Source organism: Lontra canadensis, unplaced genomic scaffold (genome assembly GCF_010015895.1).
Source record: "Lontra canadensis isolate GAN:19392208 unplaced genomic scaffold, GSC_riverotter_1.0 scaffold1, whole genome shotgun sequence".
In the NCBI taxonomy this organism is placed as follows: Eukaryota; Metazoa; Chordata; class Mammalia; order Carnivora; family Mustelidae; genus Lontra; species Lontra canadensis.
The window spans coordinates 89,235,387-89,253,442 of NW_022630995.1; the positions used below are offsets into that span (position 1 = coordinate 89,235,387).

General features: G+C 39.8%; 1 protein-coding gene across 1 annotated transcript; it reads right to left on the reverse strand.

Annotated features, from left to right (window-relative positions):
* Positions 1-3,163: 3,163 nt before the first annotated feature.
* On the reverse strand, positions 3,164-3,938 carry LOC116875802 (cyclin-dependent kinase inhibitor 3-like). Its single transcript, XM_032871584.1, is given in 1 exon segment — positions 3,164-3,938. A coding segment is annotated over 1 exon segment (639 nt). The 5' UTR covers positions 3,920-3,938; the 3' UTR covers positions 3,164-3,280.
* Positions 3,939-18,056: the final 14,118 nt, after the last annotated feature.

Genomic DNA, 18,056 nt, shown 5'->3' on the forward strand with positions numbered 1-18,056 from the left:
TTGTCTGTTTCTGTGCGCTCTCTCACTTTCTCTCTCTCTCTGACAAATAAATAAATGAAATCTTTTTTAAAAAATAGATACATTTAAATTTATAATGTCAAAATGTCTAAAAGTTGCAATAGTACTGTTAAAAGTACCTAACAAATAAAATAAATAATGCTGATGGGCTTGCTAAGTGAAACTTTATATTGGAGTCAAATTCTAGATACGGGTAGCAGTTTAAGTCAGGAATCACTTTTAACCTATTAAGCAAAAATACGATTCAGATTGCTGCATTTTCTTGTATCAGAGTAATCTTTTCCAGACTAAACCATCCTCTACTACCATGTCTCATGCTTGCTATCCATCCTGGGCTTAAAAAACCTGCCTTAATTTATTCATTCATGTAACCAGTGTTTATTATTTAGTTCAGTCACTGTTTTAGGCATGAGGGACATGGAAATTAACAAGTCAGACAGAGGCCTATTTCCCCTGGAGGCTCATATTCCTGTAGGTGGGGCAGGCAATGAAGATAACCCTATATTTTGTCAGATGGTGGCAAAGCTTCTAGTAGGGAGGAGGTGATGTTTGAATAGAGACCTAGTACATGCAGTTGAAGTGATGAAATGATGGTGGTTACCACTGTTGATTTAAATAATAAAATCAGGGGAACCTGGGTGGCTCCAGTTAAAGGTCTGCCTTCGGCCCAACTCATGATCCCAGAGTCCTGGGATCAAGTCCCACATCAGGCTTCCTGCTTAGCAGGAAGCCTGCTTCTCCCTCTCCCTGCTGTTCCACCTGCTTATGCACTCTCTCTCTCTGTGTCAAATTAATAAAATCCTAAAAAAAAAAATCATAAACTCATAAAAATATTTTGGCCAAACAAGACACTGTAAGTGTATCTTTATCAGAGGCGGCACAGGTAATGGGAAGAGTCAGGGGCTTGATGTGAATTCAAACCACCCCCCATTTTGCTGCTATTTTCTGCACGGCCTTGAGTGCATCGATTGTCTTTTCTGAACCTCGATATTCTCTTTCGAAGTTGCTCTAAGCAATAAGTGAAATATTTTTAAAATCTATTTTTTAAACAAGTACCTGGCATGTAGCAACTGTTTCATAAATCTTCCCTTTAACTTCTCCCTTTGCTATCTTATCTAAAATGGATCTTCCTGGATGGGAACACAGAGGCATTAATGGAGAGTTTTTGGGAAGGAAATACTTTTTCATTGCAGGTTGGTGCAACAGGCTTCCCACAAAAGTGAGGAATTTCCTAGAAAACTGCTAATCCCTTGCAAGGCAGCCAGCAATAACTGAGCAAAGAGAAAGTAAAACTGCCCCCCGCACTGTGTCCGAGGAGCATACGTTCAGCGGACCAGAATTTGTTACTCTTCACACCTCTTTGGAATTAGACAGACCACTAGCTGGTTACTGGGACTCCTATGCCTCAGTTTCCTCATGTGTGGAAAAGGAAAAGCTATTGTAAAGAATTGATGAGGTTAATTGATGCTCAGCACTGTGCTGGAATGTAGGAGGCACTTGGGTTTTTTTTTTTTTTGGTTATTGTAATTAGTAGTGATTTATTAATTTTGGACTCAGGACACTTTCCCAATTCACTACCTTACAGGTTTCTCAGAAGACCATGTAGTAGAAGTATTAGAAATATTACTAGACCCTTCAGCAGAACTGTGAACTGAGCCCCCGTGAAAGCAACTGGTTTCATCCATGACTGGGATTCCATTGCAGTGCTCCTAATTCCCTAGCCTCTCAAATAGTATATTCGATGGGTTGTATATCTGATAGCACATCTGATGGATTGACTATACGCTCTTCCACTGTGCATCACATCCAGATTTAATGAAATTGCTAAACCAGATAGGGTTTTGGGAGATTCTTTTTCTGCTCTGCAAGCAAGAGAACCCCTTGGCCTTCCAACATGGTCAATGAATCAAGATCTATGGGTCCAAAATTTTGAGTTTTCTGAAGACAATAGCAGCTTCTCAGCAAATACACATGGAATAAAATTGCATAGACTCACACTGAATGTAATGGAAACATTGTAAATGTAGTCAAACTAACATATTTAACTTGGTTTGGACTTTAATTCCAGGTTTCAACTTTTGTGAATTAACAAGTAGAGTGACAAAGAATAATGTGACAGGATTTCTTCTCCTGTAGTGCCCACAGTTCTTGATCATGCTGCTTGGAAGAATGAAGAGGTAGACCAAACAAAGAGTGGTGGGAAATGAAGCAAAGTTTATTGAGCGATAGCCAAATGATAGTACAAAGTTCCCAAAGAGGAAAAGGACCCAAGAGGGTTGCCACCAGAGCTTCTAAGTCTAGGGGTTTTAATCTGATTAACCCTCCCTGAGCCTGTTATCCAACCAGGTTTTTGTCATCTATAAATCACATGGGATAAGGTGAAGGGCTCCCTCCAGGGTGGTATAAAATCCTTTTAAGGGTTGTTTCCTCTTAGGGTGGGGACCCCTTGTCCCTCTCTGCTTTTCTTCCAACTATCCTTCATCAATTATATTTTTTCCATCATGATAGAATTCTCTTTGAAATCCTGAAGTGGATACAAACATTAAGGGGCCCATCTAGTAAGTATCATTCTCTAAACTCCCTAGAGAGAGGAAAACCTGGCAGTCAGATCAAGTAAATTGCTTTAGGTCACACTGGAATCAGTGAGAGCAAACCAAACTCCAGAGCCCTCTTCCCACATCAGTGGTACACAGAAAAAAGTTACATGGAAGTCACTTAGGCCATTGCCCTGAGAACATATTCTGGGGGTTTTCCTGAATTTTGTTTATTATTTCCTGAATTTGTTTATTATTTATTGTTTATTTTTTTATTATCAGATCTGGCCTTAAATATCTCTAATAATAGCACTTCCTTCCATTTTTCTTCTTTTCAACTTGGTAATTATGCCAGCAGCCAAGAGCTCTGATTTCCAGGAGAAACTTGTCATTTGAAATATAACTTCCAGCTCTCTTTTTCTATTTCTAGTTCTATTCTTCCTACTACTATCTTTTGCTTCCTTTCTCATGCTGATACTAGTGATGATTGGGATTATTGAGAATAAGATCAATATATATGAAAAATTATTTCTCTGCAAGAATTTTAAATGTCTTTGAAAATCTTTCTTTCCATCTTTTTTTTTTGTCAATAAAAACTTCAGGATTATCTGCACATAAACGTTTACATTTGGGTTGGTGACACTGGTAAGTTTCATTTCCATACAAATTATGTTAAATAGCTCTTAAATTTCAGACATGGTCATATATATGTTATTTGAAATTCTTTTTTATCTAGATACAGATCTTGATAATGAATCTCTTGATGATAGATGTGCAGCTAGTTTGTCCCGAAACCCCTGAAGATAATTATATTGCTTGATCGTCTGTATTGCTCCAGACCCTCGCAGGTCTCTCAGGCTGTGGATGGCTTGCTGTGGTGAAACTGTGTCAGACAGGTAGAGGAGGAGACAAGCGGCCATAAGACAAGATCTCCCAAGTCCTCCATAACAGTGTATTAAGGTTTTTCGGTTATTTTTAAGGCAGATTGCAAGCTCCTCCATTATTTCACAGCAGCTGGCTATGTCAGGAGTCCCTCCATCTGGAATTGGATGGTGATGAGTGATAAATCCATACCGATGGTAGAGGTCCAAAAGGTTTGGCACTCTGTATTTTGACATTTCTCCTCTGGTGCAGAAAACAAATATGTCTTGTATACCATAGCTCTTTAGTTCTTCTGTGTCTTTTTGGATATTTCTTCTAACATTTTTAAATTTACAACCTGGAAGAGCACATAAACCAAGAAACTGAGAACAATTCACTCATGACAGGGGTAGCCATGATATCTGAATTGGAGTCTGTTCATCTTCAATAGGCTCTTCGTCTGATGAGTCAAACTCGCTTGTTTGCAATGAACTAGGCGGCTTCATCGCTGGCAGCCCCGCGTCCTGACCTCCTTTCTTTCCATCTTTAATTCAAAAATAGTTTTTAGGGGCACCAGGGTGGCTCAGTCAGTTAAGCGTCCAACTCTCAGTTTCAGCTCAGGTCATGATCTCATGGATCATGAGATCAAACCCCATGTTGGGCTCCACCCTCAGTGGAGAGTCTGCTTTTGAAGATTGTCTCCCTCTGCTCCTCCCCTAATTTGCATGTGCCCGCACACACACTTTCTCCCTCTCTCTTTCTCTCTCTAAAATAAACGAATAAATCTTTAAATATGTTGAAGAACTTAAAACCTAAGCTTAATACCTTCAATATAAGGTATAAAAAACTTTTTAAAAGTAGTTTTAAAGTCAAAACTTTAAAGTCTTTTTGAGAACATCATCTGCCAAGAATATGCAGAATTTCAAGAAAATGTAAGAAAAGTTTTTTGAAAGGCACACATAAATATGCATGGACATTTGCATAGATTAACAATTAAAAAGTTATGTTATCATTATAGGAAAATTTAATGCACACGTAAGGTACTTCAAACACATTTTTTCTTATGTATCTCATTTATGAATGCATTTTGAAAATCCAAGAATCACCCAAATTTAGATAATCTTTTGAAAAGCTGTAAAATCCGGAGTAAGTGTACTGTACTTTTGGAGGAATTAAGTTTTTTTTAACAAATTCAGGCAATTAAAAATATATATATATGAGCTCTAACAGAGCCATTGCACAGAAATTTCAAGTAAGATTATGTCTTTTACTCCAAAAATTTTCATTAAGTGGTTTTTTGAAGTCAGAGGGAGAATAGGGGTGGATCAGGTCACCGCAACTTTTATTCCTGTGAAGTGCACATTCAAAGTTAAACATGACAGAGCCTGACTTGCAGGGAAATTTTCAGCCCAAAATTAAGATAATGATCATTAAAACTGATTTCACTTCATTCTTTCCAAATCCATCTTATCCTGCTTTAGCAATAAATGAAATCCAGATGTCAGAATGATGCAAGATACTTTGTTTTAAGCCCTGTGAAACAGAGGCATGCTTCCCAGTTAGTATCACCATTCATTTAAAAAACAAACCCTTTAGTTTCTTACCAAAATTGTTTTAGCTAAGGAAACCCTGGGATGTAAATCATTAAGGGTTACCAATAGCCTTCAAGAGATGAGTAAATAAATCATAGATATTATCCAGGTACAACCCAAAGTCATAAGATAACACTGTCTCAGAGTTTTAAGCCACTTTTGTTCAAAGACTGATAAGATTTACAGTATGGTAAACTTGCTTTGGTCACAGAATTAATGGAATGACAAACACACAGATGTTAATATTCAAGATGCAAAATGAATTCAAGATAATATCCGACTAACAATATTCATCATTAAAGATTAGTAGAACAAATCTTTAATAAGAATTATAAGATTTTAAAGGAGAAGCATTCAGGTCACAACTGTCCATACAACAACACAAATATTATTTTGGTCTAATCTCAAAAACCTTGAGCTAGGGGCAGCTGGGTTGCTCACAGGATTAAGCCTCTGTCCTCGACTCAGGTCATGATCTCAGGGTCCTGGGATCGAGCCCCGCATCAGGCTCTCTGCTCAGCAGGGAGCCTGCTTCCCCCTCTCTCTCTGCCTGCCTCTCTGCCTACTTGTGATCTCTCTTCTCTCTCTCTCTCTGTCAAATAAATAAATAAAATCTTAAAAAAAAACAAAACAAAACAAAAAACTTTGAACCTGTAAATCATTTCCTTTCTTTGCTTTATGAGTCCATTTGTGAGCTACTTACCTCTGCTTCATTTGTTTGTGAAAGAACAGAAAAATGTAACTGTTTCAAAGGCTATCTGCTCTTGAGGGAAACTACATGGACGGCATTCTTATTCAATAATACATTATCAAATATATCAAATATAAATTATTATAATTTTCAGATGAACTTCAAGGAAAACATGTACAATGAATTATATAAATACATATGGGGAACTATTCTAGTAACAGAAAGATGAAGTAAATGACCACCTTTAATAAATGTACTTTTTAAAAAAAATATGTCCAGCGCCTGCATGACTCAGTCGGTAAAGCTGCTAACTCTTGGTTTTAGCTCAGGTCATGATTTCGGGGTCCTGGGATCGAGCCTTGGGTCAGGCTCTACATTCAGCGTGGAGTTGGCTTGAGAATTTCTCTTTCTCTCCCTCTGCCCCTCCCCCACTTACTCTCTCTAAAAAATAAATAAGTCTTTTTTAAAAAAATCTGTAGGAATGACTGATTTATACTGAAGCATTTGCTTTGCCTATTTTCCCTGTAAAAAATAATATATATTTTTTTGCAACACAGTTGCAACACGGGTAATTTATGACTGGAAAAAAAAAAAAAAGCAACAGGTACAATCAGGAATCTGCTCTCTATTCTTAAAATAAACCTTTTGGTGGGGTACCAGGGTGGCTCAGTCTGTTACATGGCAGACTCTTGATTTCAGCTCAGGTCATGGTCTCAGGGTGTTAAGATCAAGCCCCACCTCAGAACCTGTGCTGGGCATGGAGCATGCTTAAAATTCTCTCTCCCTCTCCCTCTAACCCTCTCCACAAAAATAAACAAATAAACATTTTGGCATTGTTCTTTAACCAATGATGCCATTTGACCTAAATTACACATAATAATGTAGACAAATATACTAATATCTTTTGTTGCCTTTGGATGTTTAAAATAAAGTGATTGAGTTCAATGTACATTTTTGGATAAACTTAAAAAAATTAATATATGCAGTCATTCAGCTATAATATATTAGACACTAGAGATACAAACTCTTGGTTCCTACCTTCATGGTATCCAAGATCTAGAGCAGGGCTTGGCAAACTGTGAAATGAGTGTCTTACCTCTCTGGGACAACCACTCTGCATTCCTTTTATTCTTTAAGATTTTATTTATTGGGAGGAGGAGTCAAGATGGCGGAGAAGTAGCAGGCTGAGACTACTTCAGGTAGCTGGAGATCAGCTAGATAGCTTATCTAAAGATTGCAAACACCTACAAATCCAACGGGAGATCGAAGAGAAGAAGAACAGCAATTCTAGAAACAGAAAATCAACCACTTTCTGAAATGTAGGACTGGCGGAGAAGTGAATCCAAAGCGATGGGAAGATAGACCGCGGGGGGAGGGGCCAGCTCCCGGCAAGCGGCGGAGCAACGGAGCACAAAATCAGGACTTAAAAGTCTGTTCCGTTGAGGGACATCGCTCCAGAGGCTTAACCGGGGTTAAGCGCACGCGGGGTCAGCGTGGCCTCAGGTCCCGCAGGGTCACAGAAGGATTGGGGGTGTCTGAGGGTCACAGAGCTTACAGGTATTAGAACGGGGAAGCCGGCTACAGAGACAGAGCCGAGGAGTGAGCTCTAAGCTCGGGTTTACCTTGAACCACTCGCAGGCTCGGTCAGCTCGGAACGCGGCCGGAGCCCAGGGTGACGGGAGCAATTGGGTGCTGTTCTCTGAGGGTGCACTGAGGAGTGGGGCCCCAGGCTGTCGGCTCCTCTGGGCCGGAGACTGGGAGGCCGCCGTCTTCATTCCCATCCTCCAAAACTCTACTGAGTGCGCTCAGGGAACAAAAGCTCCCAAAAGCAAACCCGAGCGGATTACTCAGCCTGGCCCCTGGTAAGGGCGGTGCAACTCCACCTGGGGCAAAGACACTTGAGAATCACTACAACAGGCCCCTCCCCCAGAAGGTCAACAAGAAACGCCCGGGACCAAGTTGACCTACCAAGGAGTGCAGTTTCAATACCAAGGGGAGCAGCGGAATTCCAGAGGAGGAGAAAGCAAAGCACGGAACTCATGATTTCTCCCCATGATTCTTTAGCCTTGCAGTTAATTTAATTTTTTTTTCTTTTTCAATTTTTTTTCTCTTCTTCTCCTAAATTTTTTTAACTTTTACCCTTTTCTTTTTTAAGGTTTTTTTAACTAATTTATCTAATATATATATATGTATAAATATATATATCTATATCTATATATATCTAATATCTATATCTATATATATATATATCTAATATATATATATAAATATATATATATATATTTTTGTTTTATATTTTTTCATTATTGGTTTTCTTTTTTTGTTTCTTTTTTCTTTTTTCTTTTTTTATTTTTTTTCTTTCTGAACCTCTTTATATCCCCTCCCCCCCCCTCACGATTTGGGAACTCTTCTGATTTGGCTAAAGCATATTTTCCTGGGGTTGTTGCCACCCTTTTAGTATTTTACTTGTTCCTTCATATACTCTTATCTGGACAAAATGACAAGGCGGAAAAATTCACCACAAAAAAAAAAAAAAAAGAACAAGAGGCAGTACCAAAGGCTAGGGACCTAATCAATACAGACATTGGTAATATGTCAGATCTAGAGTTCAGAATGACGATTCTCAAGGTTCTAGCCGGGCTTGAAAAAGGCATGGAAGATATTAGAGAAACCCTCTCGGGAGATATAAAAGCCCTTTCTGGAGAAATAAAAGAACTAAAATCTAATCAAGTTGAAATCAAAAAAGCTATTAATGAGGTGCAATAAAAAATGGAGGCTCTCACTGCTAGGATAAATGAGGCAGAAGAAAGAATTAGCGATATAGAAGACCAACTGACAGAGAATAAAGAAGCTGAGCAAAAGAGGGACAAACAGCTACTGGACCACGAGGGCAGAATTCGAGAGATAAGTGACACCATAAGACGAAACAACATTAGAATAATTGGGATTCCAGAAGAAGAAGAAAGAGAGAGGGGAGCAGAAGGTATATTGGAGAGAATTTCCCCAATATGGCAAAGGGAACAAGCATCAAAATCCAGGAGGTTCAGAGAACCCCCCTCAAAATCAATAAGAATAGGTCCACACCCCGTCACCTAATAGTCAAATTTACAAGTCTTAGTGACAAAGAGAAAATCCTGAAAGCAGCCTGGGAAAAGAAGTCTGTAACATACAATGGTAAAAATGTTAGATTGGCAGCAGACTTATCCACAGAGACCTGGCAGGCCAGAAAGAGCTGGCATGATATATTCAGAGTACTAAACGAGAAAAACATGCAGCCAAGAATACTATATCCAGCTAGGCTATCATTGAAAATAGAAGGAGAGATTAAAAGCTTCCAGGACAAACAAAAACTGAAAGAATTTGCAAACACCAAACCAGCTCTACAGGAAATATTGAAAGGGGTCCTCTAAGCAAAGAGAGAGCCTCAAAGTAGTAGATCAGAAAGGAACAGAAACAATATACAATAACAGTCACCTTACAGGCAATACAATGGCACTAAATTCATATCTCTCAATAGTTACCCTGAATGTTAATGGGCTAAATGCCCCAATCAAAAGACACAGGGTATCAGAATGGATAAAAAAACAAAACCCATCTATATGTTGCCTACAAGAAACTCATTTTAAACCTGAAGACACTTTCAGATTTAAAGTGAGGGGGTGGAAAAAAATTTACCATGCTAATGGACATCAGAAGAAAGCAGGAGTGGCAATCCTTGTATCAGATCAATTAGATTTTAAGCCAAAGTCTATAATAAGAGATGAGGAAGGACACTATATCATACTCAAAGGATCTGTCCAACAAGAAGATCTAACAATTGTAAATACCTATGTCCCTAACGTGGGAGCAGCCAACTATATAAACCAATTAATAACAAAATCAAAGAAACACATCGACAATAATACAATAATAGTAGGGGACTTTAACACTCCCCTCACTGAAATGGACAGATCATCCAAGCAAAAGATCAACAAGGAAATAAAGGCCTTAAATGACACACTGGACCAGATGGATATCACAGATATATTCAGAACATTTCATCCCAAAGCAACAGAATACACATTCTTCTCTAGTGCACATGGAACATTCTCCAGAATAGATCACATCCTCGGTCCTAAATCAGGTCTCAACCGGTATCAAAAGATTGGGTTCATTCCCTGCATATTTTCAGACCACAATGCTCTGAAGCTAGAACTCAATCACAAGAGGAAATTTGGAAAGAACCCAAATACATGGAGACTAAACAGCATCCTTCTAAAGAATGAATGGGTCAACCAGGAAATTAAAGAAGAATTGAAAAAATTCATGGAAACAGATGATAATGAAAATACAACGGTTCAAAATCTGTGGGACACAACAAAGGCAGTCCTGAGAGGAAAATATATAGCAGTACAAGCCTTTCTCAAGAAACAAGAAAGGTCTCAAGTACACAACCTAACCCTACACCTAAAGGAGCTGGAGAAAGAACAAGAAAGAAACCCTAAACCCAGCAGGAGAAGAGAAATCATAAAGATCAGAGCAGAAATCAATGAAATAGAAACCAAAAAAACAATAGAACAAATCAATGAAACTAGGAGCTGGTTCTTTGAAAGAATTAATAAGATTGATAAACCCCTGGCCAGACTTATCAAAAAGAAAAGAGAAAGGACCCAAATAAATAAAATCATGAATGAAAGAGGAGAGATCACAACGAACACCAAAGAAATACAGACAATCATAAGAACATATTATGAGCAACTCTATGCCAACAAATTTGACAATCTGGAAGAAATGGATGCATTCCTAGAGACATATAAACTACCACAACTGAACCAGGAAGAAATAGAAAGCCTGAACAGACCCATAACCAGTAAGGAGATTGAAACAGTCATCAAAAATCTCCAAACAAACAAAAGCCCAGGGCCAGACGGCCTCCCGGGGGAATTCTACCAAACATTTAAGGAAGAACTAATTCCTATTCTCCTGAAACTGTTCCAAAAAATAGAAATGGAAGGAAAACTTCCAAACTCATTTTATGAGGCCAGCATCACCTTGATCCCAAAACCAGACAAGGATCCCATCAAAAAAGAGAACTACAGACCAATATCCTTGATGAACACAGATGCAAAAATTCTCACCAAAATACCAGCCAATAGGATTCAACAGTACATTAAAAGGATTATTCACCACGACCAAGTGGGATTTATTCCAGGGCTGCAAGGTTGGTTCAACATCCGCAAATCAATCAATGTGATACAACACATTAATAAAAGAAAGAACAAAAACCATATGATACTCTCCATAGATGCTGAAAAAGCATTTGACAAAGTACAGCAACCCTTCCTGATCAAAACTCTTCAAAGTGTAGGGATAGAGGGCACATACCTCAATATTATCAAAGCCATCTATGAAAAACCCATCGCAAATATCATTCTCAATGGAGAAAAACTGAAAGCATTTCCACTAAGGTCAGGAACACGGCAGGGATGTCCGTTATCACCACTGCTATTCAAAATAGTACTAGAAGTCCTAGCCTCAGCAATCAGACAACAAAAAGAAATTAAAGGCATCCAAATCGGCAAAGAAGAAGTCAAACTATCACTCTTCACAGATGATATGATACTATATGTGGAAAAGCCAAAAGACTCCACTCCAAAACTGCTAGAACTGGTAAAGGAATTCAGTAAAGTGTCAGGATATAAAATCAATGCACAGAAATCAGTTGCATTTCTCTACACCAACAACAAGACAGAAGAAAGAGAAATTAAGGAGTCCATCCCATTTACAATTGCATCCAAAACTATAAGATACCTAGGAATAAACCTAACCAAAGAGCCTAAGAATCTATACTCAGAAAACTATAAAGTACTCATGAAAGAAATTGAGGAAGACACAAAGAAATGGAAAAATGTTCCATGCTCCTGGATTGGAAGAATAAATATTGTGAAAATGTCTATGCTACCTAAAGCAATCTACACATTTAATGCAATTCCTATCAAAGTACCATCCATTTTTTTCAAAGAAATGGAACAAATAATCCTAAAATTTATATGGAACCAGAAAAGACCTCGTATAGCCAAAGGAATATTGAAAAAGAAAGCCAAAGTTGGTGGCATTACAATGCCAGACTTCAAGCTCTACTACAAAGCTGTCATCATCAAGACAGCATGGTACTGGCACAAAAACAGACACATAGATCAATGGAACAGAATAGAGAGCCCAGAAATAGACCCTCAACTCTATGGTCAACTAATCTTCGACAAAGCAGAAAAGAATGTCCAATGGAAAAAAGACAGCCTCTTCAATAAATGGTGTTGGGAAAATTGGACAGCCACATGCAGAAAAATGAAATTGGACCATTTCCTTACACCACACACGAAAATAGACTCAAAATGGATGAAGGACCTCAATGTGAGAAAGGAATCCATCAGAATCCTTGAGGAGAACACAGGCAACAACCTCTTCGACCTCAGCCGCAGCAACATCTTCCTAGGAACATCGCCAAAGGCAAGGGAAGCAAGGGCAAAAATGAACTATTGGGATTTTATCAAGATCAAAAGCTTTTGCACAGCAAAGGAAACAGTTCACAAAACCAAAAGACAACTGACAGAATGGGAGAAGATATTTGCAAACGACATATCAGATAAAGGGCTAGTGTCCAGAATCTACAAAGAACTTAGCAAACTCAACACCCAAAGAACAAATAATCCAATCAAGAAATGGGCAGAAGACATGAACAGACATTTCTGCAAAGAAGACATCCAGATGGCCAACAGACACATGAAAAAGTGCTCCATATCACTCGGCATCAGGGAAATACAAATCAAAACCACAATGAGATACCACCTCACACCAGTCAGAATGGCTAAAATTAACAAGTCCGGAAATGACAGATGCTGGCGAGGATGCGGAGAAAGGGGAACCCTCCTACACTGTTGGTGGGAATGCAAGCTGGTGCAACCACTCTGGAAAACAGCGTGGAGGTTCCTCAAAATGTTGAAAATAGAACTACCCTATGACCCAGCAATTGCACAGCTGGGTATTTACCCTAAGGATACAAATGTAGTGATCCGAAGGGGCACATGCACCCGAATGTTTATAGCAGCAATGTCTACAATAGCCAAACTATGGAAAGAACCTAGATGTCCATCAACAGACGAATGGATAAAGAAGATGTGGTATATATACACAATGGAATACTATGCAGCCATCAAAAGAAATGAAATCTTGCCATTTGCGATGACGTGGATGCAACTAGAGGGTATCATGCTTAGCGAAATAAGTCGGAGAAAGACAACTATCATATGATCTCCCTGATATGAGGGAGAGGAGATGCAACATGGGAGGTTAAGGGGGTAGGAGAAGAGTAAATGAAGCAAGATGGGATTGGGAGGGAAATAAACCATAAGTGACTCTTAATCTCACAAAACAAACTGAGGGTTGTTGGGGGGAGGGGGATTGGGAGAGGGGGGGTGGGGTTATTATGGACATTGGGGAGGGTATGTGCTATGGTGAGTGCTGTGAAGTGTGTAAACCTGGCGATTCACAGACCTGTACCCCTGGGGAAAAAAATATATGTTTATAAAAAATTTTAAAAAAAAGATTTTATTTATTTACTTGAGAGAGAGAGTGAGAGAGTATGAGAGGGGAGAGGGTCAGAGGGAGAAGCAGACTCCCCGCTGAGCAGGGAGCTCAATGTGGGGCTCAATTCCAAGACTCCAGGATCATGACCCAAGCCGAAGGCAGTCGCTTAACTAACTGAGCCACTCGGGCACCCCCCAGTCTTTAGTCTTAGCGCAAAATGAGCCACAGACAATCTGGAACTGATAGTGTGACTATGTTGTAATGAAACTTTACTTCTAAAACAGGCCAGAATATATCTGGCCTGTGAGCCAAAGCTTGTTGATCAGTTGTTAGAATAAAGGAAAAACAATATATTAACCAACAATATCATAACATTGAAAGATAATTCCTTGGAGCTGTGTTTCTGAATATTAGGTGATATCCTTCAACAGAACAAAATGACCACAGAGACTGCTAGAAAAGCCAAACACATTTTTTAAGACATCTATTTAAACACATCAAAAGTGGGATGCCTGGGCATCTCAGTCAGTTGAGTGTTCAAGTCTTGATTTCGGCTCAGGTCATGATCTCAGGGTCCTGAGACAGAGCCCCACGTCAGGCTCAGTCCTCAGGGTGGAGTTTGCTGGACATTCTCTCCCACTCCTTCTGCCTCTCTGCCAACGTGTGCACATGCACGTGCTTGCTCTCTCTCCCTCTCTCTCAAAATAAATTAATCAGTTAAAAAAAAAAGACATCAGTGGTGCAGGGGTTAATCAGTCAGTTAAGCGTCTGCCTTCAGCTCAGGTTCTGGGATCAAGTCCCGCATCAGGCTCCCTGCTCTGTGGAGAGCCTGCTTTTCCCTCTGCCTCTGTGTGTGTGTGTCTCTCTCTGTCTCTCATGAATAAAAAAATAAAATCATTTAAAAAAAAAAAAAGACATCCGAAGTGCTGAACCAACCAGAATTAGGAGATAATCAAGATTCCAGAGAAGGACAAGAAGCTGAGAATATACATTTTGCCAAACGTGCACTGAAACCGGAAGCCAACAAATCAGCAGAGGCTTTGTTGATCTCTTGGAGCAGTGCAGTGGTTCTCAGGGGTAACTTGCCTCCAGCAGATATCTGACAGTGTCTGAAGACAGTTTTTGATTGTCATGATGTTGGAAATGGGATGGTTTGCTTTGGGCATCTAGTTTGTAGCAATGAGGGATGCCACTGAACACCTTGTAAAGCACACGACAACCCCCCTCCCAATGAAAATTTTCTGGCTCCAAATGTCAATAATACCTAATTTGAAGAACCCTGGGCTACAGAAACTAAAGGGAGGGTTTAGAAACTTACACACACACTCACTCCAACTGTATATAATTCTTAATCCTGATTTGGTTAGAGATTTTCTAGAAATCACTGTGCCAGATTCTTACAGTCTCAGATCTGGACTATTCCTGCCCCTATTAAATGCCACACATGAAGTGTTCTGAATTGTCTTCATTCTTTAACAAGTTATTTCTACTTTTTTATGCTATTCTACCTCCTTTCTTTTGTAGTTATTGAAAAAGGAGTCAACATACACTGTGTCCACTTTATTATAATCTAGTGCCTGTTTCAGTGACTCCACATATGGCTTCTTAACCAAATTACAGTTGTGAAACCAATGGTCTTCCTTCAGCCACAATACTTAAAACTGCTAAAAGCCTCTTATCTCCTTCTCTGACATTCACCAAGCTGATTCTCCTTCTATCATCTTTTTTCCTTTCACCACCCCACCCACTAAATACGCCCTCACGCTCGAGCGCTCAGTATATGTCAGTTATTACACTGTGCGTCTCGGCTTCAAACCCACCCTTCCACATTCCGAAGGGTGATGCTTGAACTTGAGCTCGGACTCTCAAATTGTCTCTCGGCTTTGCCGGCGGCTCCTTATTAAGCCTGCCAATAGGGGGCGGTGGAGGGAACGCGCAACGCCAGAGAAGGGAGAAGCCGCTTCCTCCCTGATTGTTTCCAACCGAAGTCAGTTCCCGCGCAGCCCTTGATTCCAGTTAGTAGCTATTCCAACACTTGCAAAACCAGTCTTATGACTCTCTTCAAAGACACCAGCACCAGACAAGCAGCAACCCCTCCTTAGAGGTCTAGGCCGGCCCCACGAAGTTCTACCTTCAAACTTCATGTTTTAGTAATTCCAGTTTCTTCTCTTTATTCCCTTAGACCTATCCTGCGCGGCCCGGGCAGAACTGCTTCTTACGGTTGCTACCGGCATAATGCCCTGGTGTTCTTACTTGCCTTTTCAATTAATACTAGAGCCAGTAACCCATGGAATAGACGCTATTGTAGCCATCATCATCTTGTTTATTCATCAGGATGGTAATGTAACACGCTTTTATGTTAGAACACTTTGAGTTTACTTTTCTCCTAACTGAGAGGAAGGAGATATAAAATTTTGATGTTCATTGAAATTGATATTGGTCACAGGAAAAAGTTTGGCCTCTAGGGCTTAACTCATAGCCAAGGTCACCCTTTCATTGAACCCCCAGACCAGGCCTCAATGACTTGTTATGGGATGAGGGTGGTGATAGTGTAGGCAGAAGACGGACCTGAAACTGGGAATTGGAAACACTGAGGAAGGGCGGGGGGAGGGGAGGTGGTTCTTGGCAACATACATAAACCTTGATGAAATGAGCACCCTTGGGCTAAGCTAAGGACATGGATAACACAGGCCTCATGATGCATCAGACAGTAGGGGCTAATGAGACTGAAGATCCAGTCATTCAAGCTTATTTATTGTATCATCCCCAAAACACCCAAGAAGCATGACTCTTCGAAGAAACTTTGTCGATGTGGTAACATCATAGGACAGCATGCTTAGGTTGACTTGTGAGGCCACCAAGAAGCGAGTCAAGTCTGAAAGGCCCTGAAATGTATACCCCAAAATAACTCGGACATATACCTATCGTTTGCACCTGCAAGCTTACGTAACTGGAAATGCAGGCCTTTATAGAGAAAGAGATCTTTGGGCTTGGAAACAGGAAATACATAATACTTTGCACCAAAAATAACAGAGTAGGACAGGAGTCCTGAGAGTTTCTAGGCCTCCCCATATCAGGAAGTTGTGAGGAGACAGCATGCATTAATAAGTTTGGTGGCACGGCTTATATGGGAATTCTCTGAGCCTTCCTTGTGTGAAACGGCTCTAAAAAACAATAAAGTCGTTTAAAAAAATGTCGTAAGTTTTCTTTTTCTTTCTTTTCTTTTCTTTTTCTTTTTCTTTTTTTTTTAGAAAGAGGGCTTGAAAGCAGGGAGAGGGGTGGGCAGAGGGCGAGAGAGAAAGAGAATCTTTTTTTTTTTTTAAGATTTTATTTATTTGACAAACAGAGATCACAAGTAGGCAGAGAGGCAGGCAGAGAGAGAGAGGAAGAGAAGCAGCTCCCCGCCGAGCAGAGAGCCCGACATGGGGCTCGATCCCAGGATCCTGGGATCATGACCTGAGCCAAAGGCAGAGGCTTTAACCCACTGAGCCACCCAGGCGTGCCATTGTTAAGTTTTCTTAAACGTTGTGACTTTTAGTCCCATTATTTTTATCAAGACGCTCTGTCCCACAGTAAGTAACAGTAAAATTCTTAACTGAAAAGTGCCTCCTATGCTTGTTTTTAGGGAAGTAGGAGTTGGAGAGATGATATCCTCATTACAGAGCCAGCGAACACTAGGGAAGATGCTAATGATATTAAAGAGAATGGTGGATAAGGCTGATGCCCTTGGGTCTGAGCAGGAAAGAAATGAGCACAAGGAAAATAACCTAGCATCAAGAACTGACCTTGAGAAATTAATGGTCTGGAGCCCCTGTGGTTTTCAATTATGCTGAAGTATAAACTTGGAAGAAAGCAAGAGAAATGAAGGTAAATGAGAAATGCCACTACTTGATTCCTACAGTTGTACTACATTATTGTGTTTTCCCAAGATTACAGTCAAGGTATAAGTCAAGACCCTCAAAAAAAGTCTTTGTAATAAATAAAAATACTCTAAATGTATCATAGTTATGATATAAAGATCAATATTATGCAAATAAATGGTTTTAGAAAAATCTGTGTGACTGTTAGTGTAAAAGCATTCTACTCAACTGGAAATTAAATACAATCTTAAACTTTACACTGGCTCTTCAGAGATTTTTTAAAACTAATTTTCATGTTGATCTGTGAAGAAATTCAAAATTTTAGTAATTTCACAGATTACTTAAGGCATTTGATTTTTCTTTCTTTTTTTTTTTTTAAGAATTTATTTGAGAAAGAGAGAGCAAAGGAAGAGGGGTGGGGGGATAGGAGAGGCAGAGGGAGAAGCAGATTCCCCACTGAGCGGGGGAGCCCGATGCAGGGCTCAATCCTAGCACCCTGGGACCATAACCGGAGCTGAAGGCATACGCCCAACTGACTGAGCCACCCAGGTGTCCGACAATTTGATTTTTCAAAAAAAAATAAAGTATCCTGTTTCGGGCACCTGGGTGGCTCAGTGGATTAAAGCCTCTGCCTTCGCCTCAGGTCTTGATCCCAGAGTCCTGGGATCGAGGCCCACATCAGGCTCTCTGCTCAGCGGGGAGCCTTCTTCCTCTTCTCTCTCTCTGCCTGCCTCTCCACCTACTTGTGATCTCTGTCTGTCAAATAAATAAATAAAATCTTTAAAAAAATTAAAGTATCCTGTTTCAATGAACCATATGCTCTGTGTAGTTTTTTATTGTCAAATCCAGAAATTTTCCAACAAAATCTTTCTGCTGACAAATGCAATCCAATCTGCTATTAATTTATTGTCTTTTGGCTGGCCTTTGGAGTCATCAT